General features: G+C 39.8%; 1 protein-coding gene across 1 annotated transcript; it reads right to left on the reverse strand.

Annotated features, from left to right (window-relative positions):
- Positions 1-5,168: 5,168 nt before the first annotated feature.
- Positions 5,169-8,242, reverse strand: IQD17 (IQ-domain 17). Its single transcript, XM_010269105.3, has 5 exons — positions 7,305-8,242; positions 6,823-7,188; positions 6,463-6,708; positions 6,239-6,376; positions 5,169-6,155 (listed from the first exon to the last, which is right to left on the reverse strand). Exons 1-5 carry the CDS (start codon positions 7,428-7,430, stop codon positions 5,352-5,354), a joined length of 1,680 nt encoding a protein of 559 aa, XP_010267407.1. The 5' UTR covers positions 7,431-8,242; the 3' UTR covers positions 5,169-5,351.
- Positions 8,243-8,917: the final 675 nt, after the last annotated feature.

Raw genomic sequence — 8,917 nt, forward strand, 5'->3', positions numbered from 1 at the left:
CTTCTGCCGTTCTGCGTGACTGACTGACTCTGGCCTCTAAGATTGTAATGTCTATTATGTTATTAGCGAATTGGGATCTTCTACCAACTTGATCTGACACCCCACATCTCACCATAACTAAACTGAATAATTTTGATAAATACCAATAAAAGAGGTTCCACCATCTTCTACCAACAAAAGACGTTCCAAGCCCCAAGCTCGGACTGAACTGAATTTTGATGAATACCACCGTTTTTTTTTTCAGATGAATACCAGCTGAATAGTCACCACTTTTATGGCACCGGTCGAACCCGTTTTTCAAATATCACGCGGTACTCCATCCCTCAAACCCATAAAAGAAAAAAAAAAAAGGAAAAAAAACTCTTCTGAGTGTCGCAGTTTCTTTCGGTGTGAAACTCCTTTGAATTAGAGGTGCGTAATGAGTTTCAGGCTGTAAGCAAACGCATTTCAACCACCTAGTTTGTCATTTTTGGCTTTTGCTAAAAAGAACTTAAAATGTTTCCAGAATTTCTTCACTATCTTTAATTAGTTTCGAACCTGTTCGATACAACATTCACCAAAAAGACCCTCTCCCTATAAAACTGTAGAATTAAAACGATTTGACATTTTTTTTCGAGACCCGTTGATGGGGATTCCAGATCACCTGTCCATACAAATTCTGCCCACGTTTACCTATTTAACATTGCAATTACATTATAGTATTATGCAGGGGGATTAAATATTCTCTATATGTGATTGCAATGTTATGTGGGTAGACATAGACAGAATTTGTGTGGGCAAGAGATTCAGACTAGTTCATGGGTGGGCTTGATCTACATTTTGCCAAAATTTGAATGGTATTATCCCAAACCCAAAGACCAAAGCCCGGTCTGTGAATGGGTCTATTCTTTTCAGACCTAGGTTCCTTATGAAATGAATGAAATTGATATATTTTCTAAATTAATATTTTGTTTGTATTCTGGTTGCATCTAAGATGACTGAAAAATTAACCATATTTCAGAAAGTGTATAGTAATTGTTTACAACTTAGCACATTTTAAGTTGTACATTTTACATGCAACTTAGCACAGACCTAAAATAAGGCCTCATTACTCATTTTTGGGCAAGTTACTTGGTTTAGTATTTCCCACATAATACATACATGAAATTTAGCAATGTAAGATAGCTGTCTATCATACTTGGTTTATTATAATGGGCAATTTTGTCCGCTGGTGTTTTGGCATCACTTTCTCAGGTTAGAAATACCCAAGGGAGAGTTGTTTTATTGTGAGACCCACACCTATCAAAAAAGAAAAAGAAAAATGAATGCACCTTGAAAGGTTAACCCGACTTTTTCAAAGAGAATTTTTATTCTTGGGCTTCAAGACGAGTTCTGGAACTTAATTACAAGTAATTGGAATATGAGCGTAGGTGGCTTTGCTAGTTCACTTTTGAGAAAAACACTCAGATGAGGTGGAAAATCAGGACCAGTTGGGAAAACTTATTAGATAGAGAACTAAATTAAGGTAAAAGGAGTCCTTCTTGGTCCGACCCAGTCCACAAATTTTCGGGCCCAGGCCCAAACCCGCATCAAGCCTGGAATATTATGGGCTGGGCTGGGCTTGGGCTCAACACTTGAAGCCTGGGACCAGCACAACCCGCAATATAATATAGTATACATGTATCGATACATATAACAATACTCAATGGTTGTCCTCCTAAACAAACCTTTCATTCTCATTCCCTAAATAATGTGAGACTTGAAAAAACATTAACTATTTAGTATTATTCCAAATTCTACATTGTCTTGTCTTCCTCTAGGTAAGTCAAAGCAAGTAAAGCATTTAAATGATGCCTATGACTTATTTTTTGTGCTATAGCCTAAAAGGCTCCCGCTAGTTAGATCAGTTGTTTGGGCAGGCTGAGACTCAATGTGTTTTGAATATTCATATTTATAATATATGTATAATATTATATTATAAATAATAAATAATATATAATATACTATAAATATTTTAAAAATATATAATATATTTATAAATAAATCATTATAAATATAATATAAGTATATATTTATATATGTAATGAATATATATTTATATATAATACATAGAAAATATATGACATATTAAAAATATATATATATAATACACACACACACATATATATATATATATATATATATATATATATATCAGCCGGTTCGGTTAACTATTGGTTTTTTTGTAGATTAACCAAAAAACAAACCAATTCTTTGGTTTTTCAAAAATCTCAAACCGAAACCGAACTGATCAATTCAATTAATCGCATTTTATGATTCGATTTTCTCGATTCAGTTCAATTTTTTGGTTTTTCATGAACACCCTACCCTAGCGCTTGGTTGGAAATTTCATATATACTAAAACTAAATTGGCAGACTGTAGTTTGAATATTGACTGTGGTTGCTCTTTGTGTGATCAGGGGAAAGGAAGAATCCATTCTTCATTTGTTTTGCACACATTTGTCCCTTTCTCAAGCTGTCTTTTTTTTTTTTTTGCTTCCGCGTGGGGAATTAGACTTCCATCATCTCGGGTTAATTTTTTTGGTTCTTGCTCTTTATTTTGTGTGGAGTAGCTGCTAGGAATGATTTGATTTTCAAGAATGTTCATACTGTTGTCGGTGGGTCTTAACTTCTGTCTCTAGAATTTTTATAGAGTTGAATGGATTTGCTACTATTCCTCCAATGAATGATAAAAAGTTAGTAGGATGATTTTTTTTTGGCAAGACCTGTAAGTGCGGAACTGTTGGCTCTTCAGTTTTATGTCCTCCTTCCCTCTCTTGAGATATTTCTAGTCTTCTGGACAGTTTTAATGCTTTGAAAGTCCTTCAACGTTGTTCAGTTTAGTTTTATTTCTAGATCGATGAATAGGACTGCCCATAGATTGACTCAGCCAGCCAAGTTTCTTTTACGTTGACTCTGTTTATCAAACAGTTTGTTTCCACGTTCTATACGTGTTTTAATCTTTTAATTTTTAAAAATAATAAAAAAAAGAACAGGTCATTATTTTCACCACCCTTTCCAATTTTAGAAAAAAATTTCGATTAATATCTTGTATTTTAGGCCTAGTGTCATTTTGGTCTTTTAAACTTTAAAATATGACAATTCAATACCAAAACTTCTAAAACATGCGAATCCAGTATCTATTGTTAACTAACTATTAATAATTTTACGACACGGCTCATACCCTGGCATGATTTACAACTCCAGGGAGATTGGGATGTGATTTGGGGCCAAGCGAACTCGGTAAAAAGATGATCAGTTAAAACCTTAAAATTTTAGTACTGTTCAAGCGTTAAAGCCTTGTTGTGATAAGAGTGTGCACCAATGCGCTCTAGAACCCTTAAACTATTGCAGACAACCGATCAAACAGGGTGTCAATATCCTACAGTGGAAAATTCTTTGAGATGAGTTAGACGTAGATTAGACGTATCGCAGGAAGGGTTCAAAACATCTCAAGCATGCCAATGAACCTTTTCTTTTCTTCAAGGGATTTTTCTTCTTTTTCGTTGATGAGCTAACGGCCTTTATTAATATATATGAATCCATTTTGGAGCCAACCAGTTGCTTAGTTGTCAAGATAGTTTTGCGTGCAGTGTGAATCATCATTATTTCGAAAAAAGTTTAATTTTCGTTATTCCATTCCGTTCGGAATCAAGTTCATGCCCATCGTTAAATTGCGAGCCGTTGAATCATAATTTTACCACTTCCAAGTTCCAACCCAATGTTTTGTTTTCTTCCCTGAATCTGACAATATTGATTTGATCATCATAGTGGTGTTCATTTTGTGTTTTGAGTGAAGAGAAAGGAAGAAAAGAGTGGACTTGGACTTGGGCATGAAAAAGGAAGAGTAGGTCTACTATAAGCTTAGAAGAAGAAGAAGTTTTTTGTCCCCCATTAGTGCCCCTTCCATATCCATAATGGTCTCCAACCTGTATGAAGTGCCCTCCATATATAGAAAATCAAGAAGCATAAAAGCTAACAAATTAATTAAACCAAAGGGAACTACTGAAAGCTAGAAAACACTATCAGCGTCAAAGTCTGGCAATACTAGAGGCTTACAAAGAACATCGACAAACCCTTCCCCCACGCAAAACAAAACCCATGGCCGCAGCCACATGGGCCTTCTGATTATAGGACCTGTAAGCGAATCAAATAAGCTACTATAATGTATGAATTCTCATGATACATAAGGTGTTGTGGATTCACAAGACCTTGTGAATTTTTGATACAGATCGACTTTGTCTGTACCTGGTCTTCTCCACCAGACTCTGTCTGGTCCTTGGTACTGGATGAGATGTTGTCTTTTAATTTGGTTGAATGAATTTGCCTTTTAGGCTTAAAAAATATTAAACTTTCTATCAGGTCACATAATCCCACCACCAATCCCCTGTAACCATTGGTTTTGCTAACTCTTTCAATCGGTCAAGAGAATTGTTAATTCAAGCTTCTCAAGTGGGTTCTCTGGGCCTTCGCCATTTGTCTACACTTGATAAACCCGTTCTCTCATAAGTTCAGAAGTGTGTCATAACTTTGTGGTCTCTACTGTTATAGTCGAGTTCGAGAGTTACTATTATGTCTGTCAGCCATCATTCCATCTCCTCCGTTGTTCAATTCACTGAAAGCGAAAACCCTAGTCGAATTGATGAGGTCATGTGAAACAAATAAACCAGCTAAGCAAAACTGAAACATAAGACCAGTACTCGATTATCGATCGGTCCTGACTCGTGACAGATTCTATCTTCAAGTCCACACAAAGGCAGCAAACGAACTGGAATTCTATAAATGAAATCCCTTGAACCAGCTCCAATTACAGGGAACGAATGGTGACAGGTTTTTGTATTTATCAGAGGTTAAAATAACTACAAGGCTTTGCAACAGAGGAGGGCTTTTTAAGTTCATGCGTCAGTTGTATGCAGTCTTCTGTTGGATGTGTAATCATGCAATTTATGTACCAAACGATGAATCATGAATCATTTAAGTTTAAGGCCGTAACCCAGGACATTACTCTCACAGAATTTGGGAAGTAGTCCAGTCCGATTGCTTGTTACCTTGTTGGTTTGTTTTGTTTGTTTGCGTCTATGGCTTTGGGTGGTGGGTTACAGTAACTATGTTTCTTCCATAGACAAATACAAATGAGGGCATCCGTAGACTTCTGATAAGAAAGTTATTGGGATAAAAAGAAATAACCACCATCATCTATCATCAAATTCCATCATAATTACCAAAAAAATGGAAAAGAAAAATTAATTAAACACTTACGCATCGCAGTCACAACTGCAGTATCCTTGTTCATGGGAGCTAACAACCATCCAGCGAATTCACAGTAATTAAACTCACCTCAACCACCTCCTAAGGTCACTGGTCGAAGACGGAGATATTTCGCCACCCAAACTGTCCGTACAACAGGAAGACAAGTTCGATTGTTGCTCCATCCCATAATAGCCTCCTCCCTGGACGCTCTTAAAGCTCGGGCTCCTTAAATTCTGGCTGAAAGCCCCGGCACCACAGCCGACACCAACACCGCTGTATGGGTCTGGAACTGGAAACGAAAGGCGTTTCTTAGCAGACCCAACTCGTTCTCTCTCCGGCGTCGATGGCCGCTGCCTTGGGGCACTCTGAGACCGAACTCGGGCCTTGGCAGACTCCGTGGCTGCCATGTAATTCGGCATCGAACCAGTGCCAGTCCCACCATTTGCACCCATATGGTGACGCGTACCACCACTGTAATAGTAACTCGAGCCTAGGCTCGGAGTATGCGCTGTTGGATAACATCTCTCTTCTCTTGGGCAACGAGGGCTGGCCGAGCGTACTTGTAGTGGCCTTGTTTTAGATGGAGAAGGCGTGACAGGGGACTGGAGAAGGGAATAATTGTGGTGTGCTCTGTGAAGGGGAGACGCCGCTGAATGTATACTAGGTTGTTGCTGATGGTGGTGTTGTGATCTTCGGATGTTTGGAATAGAATAAGAAAAAGGACGAGAGGTGTCGATTTCTACGGTTTTGATCGGATCCCTTTGATCCGTAGAAGCTCTTCCCCTGCTTTCCCATGGTTTTGCAGCCATCCACCTATCCAGCCATTTTGGTCTCTCTTCGAGTTCTTCCTCGTTGCCGATTGATGAGTTCCGGCCGGATCTCCATATCTTGATATGGGTATCATCAACACATTTGCAAAGGTGAGATGTACAGGATAAATAGATTAATGGACAGAGAGAGAGATATGAACCTGATGGGAAAAGGCGTAAGCGAGTGCTTTCTCACGTTTTAAAGAAGCTTCCTTTTTGCTCTGCAGCATGGCTTGTATCTCCTCAACTGTATGCGGGCGGTCATCCCAATCCCCGGCAATGCTACTTCCATCTCTCGACTGAGAATCTCAGGAGCACCATTAACGTTCAGAACATTCCTATTGTTTGGCATAAAGTCTAACAAAACTCAGATAAACATACTTACGACTGATTTCCTCTCGGCGATATCCTGAAAATATCGTGATTCCCATAAGCTGTTGGTGTCACTAAGTGTGGACATCCTGCTTCCTTCTTGAGAAAGCCTCATACGTTGATCGCGCACCCGAGCTTGCACTCGGACCAGAGCTTGCATGCAGCGGAGAGTCATCTTCGCCTGCTTCCGAACGTTGTGTCCTCTCACTAAAGCTTGCAACTTCACTAGCCCTTTAAGCGCTCTAAGTGCTCTTCTTGCCTTTGGCAACCACGAAAAAATCAGTTAAAGTCGATCTCACCGGAGAAGGAGAATGCTTGCTAGAATAGTAACGAAAGCCCATATATTTTGTTTCTTTTCTTTGCCATAACTTACCAGATATCCTCTGAAAGCCGTTTGAATAACAATAGCAGCGCAATGTTCTCTAACAAAATTAGAAGGCCTAGTGAGCCGGACCACCTCCACGGCTGCTTGGGCCGTCGCCACGGCAGCCTCTGCGGCTGCTGCGGTTGCTACTGCCACGGCAATGGCGTGTCTTTGTTCGGCAGCGGCTGCAGCTGCTGATACAGCAGGATTCATCGTTGTAGGAGTCGTAGTCGTGGTGATAGAAGGAACGGCAGCAGCAGTTGTCGTACTCGTAGGCTTCGTGGGCGTGCTCGCCGCCGTCTTCGCTTCGCACTGGTGTATTATTGATTCATGGGTCGAGGGTTTCCGAAAAATCCATCTTCTCTTCTCCCTTTTCTGTGGAGACCAAAAGCGGATGCAACGTTAATGGCACACACACACACAGACGCCTAATTGGAGGAATAGACAGAGGAAATCGAAGAGAACAAAAATAAGAAAAAACGAAAACGGACCTTTTCTTCTTCTTCTTGGTCATGATCTTCTCTCCTTCGGCCACTCCGCTTCTCGTTTTCTTTGGTAGGAGACCGGAAAGCCCTCTTCACTACAGTCAACCACGAGGTTCCTGCCTTCTTCCCCATAGAAAGAAAGAAGCAAACTAGACCGCATTTACAGCAGACCCACCAAACCCACCAGGATCAGAGAAGAATGGATGAGATGGGAGTTGCTGTTACTTTTGAGTTTTGAATGATTCCACCACCTTTTTAAATTTTAACCGTAAAAGGAGCGGAGAAAAGAAAGAGAGAAAAGAGGGAGAAGGGAGAGAGGGGTAGGGACAAGGTCTGCGACGTACGTTTTAATCTGTAATGCACTGCAGCTACAGATTATGAGCTCCGATTTAAGCGTAGGTGTTTTTTTGTGGCATGGAAACACTAGTGGAAGTGTCAGAGAGGGTGTCAACAACTTTGCATATAAAATTCATGACCGTAGGAGAGAGGTACTGCGTGGTGGCTGATCTCGAGGAAGTCGATAGCACAGAGAGAGAGGGTGGGAGAGTTTCAGTCGTGGCGGAGAAACCCGAGAAGTCTCTTTAATGGTGGGGCTTTTTCGTAAAGCTCTTGTATTCAAAACAACTGACGAATTCTCATGGCATCACGTGTCGGGAGCAGTTAAAGGACGGGAGTGAGAGGGAGGAGAGAGAGAGTGTGTGTTGGTCTCGGAGTCCGGTGACTAAGGTAAGAGCTCAGACAGGTTTCATTGTCCTCGTAGACCGCCACCAGCTTAGGCATTTTAACCAGGACCTGTTTTTCGGTAAAAGAGAGATGTGGCTCCAGTTCCCGGTGGATTGGTCAAAACTAAAATAGAGAGAGAGAAGAGAGATTCCCAAATCTTGTTTGAATAAATATGATGAATATGGTGACCTCAACCTCAATATTCCTCCCTCCCCAATGTCCAACCCCATCTACTCTTTTTTATTTCTCCTTTCCCGCCCTCTCGAGCTTTTATTCGGGTTTTACCTCCGCGTGGTGGACCCTTTGTTTTTGTTATTTGCAGGTCCACTGCTTTTAGTTTTATCCACCTCTTTGTTCTGCCTCCCTGCTTGCCTTTTATTTATTTCATCGCCATCAATATCAATTTGCCATGTGGCACAGTATTACTGAGTAAAAGCTTGACACCTGGAAGTTCCGATTTGATACAATGCCTCTCTACAGGCTGGCACATGCTCAAGAATAAATATATAAACGTTCTTGGTCACCGTTCTTGAATTAAAAATTATGTGAATATGAGCTGTGAGATTTTATATTAATTAAATTGTTACTGTTACTTTAATAGATTAGAGATATATACATTTTCATATTTCACCATATAATATACGAACAGGCTGAACTGTAAGGAAGCATTCTACAATGAGGTTAGCGCACTGTTTATTTTATTTTTGTGTAAGGGCACTGCACTTTTTAAAATGGAATTAAAAGGAATCACACATCTCATTATTAAATCAGTAACAAAGTTCTGAGCTATTAGAAAAGAATATTGAATGTACACTTTTAAGATGAAATACACGATTATAATGGAGCCAATGTTTTAAAAATTAACCCAAAAGTAAAACCGCTGATTTTTGGGTCAG

The sequence above is a fragment of the Nelumbo nucifera genome, chromosome 1, assembly GCF_055504915.1.
Source record: "Nelumbo nucifera cultivar China Antique chromosome 1, China Antique-T2T, whole genome shotgun sequence".
Classification (NCBI taxonomy): domain Eukaryota; kingdom Viridiplantae; phylum Streptophyta; class Magnoliopsida; order Proteales; family Nelumbonaceae; genus Nelumbo; species Nelumbo nucifera.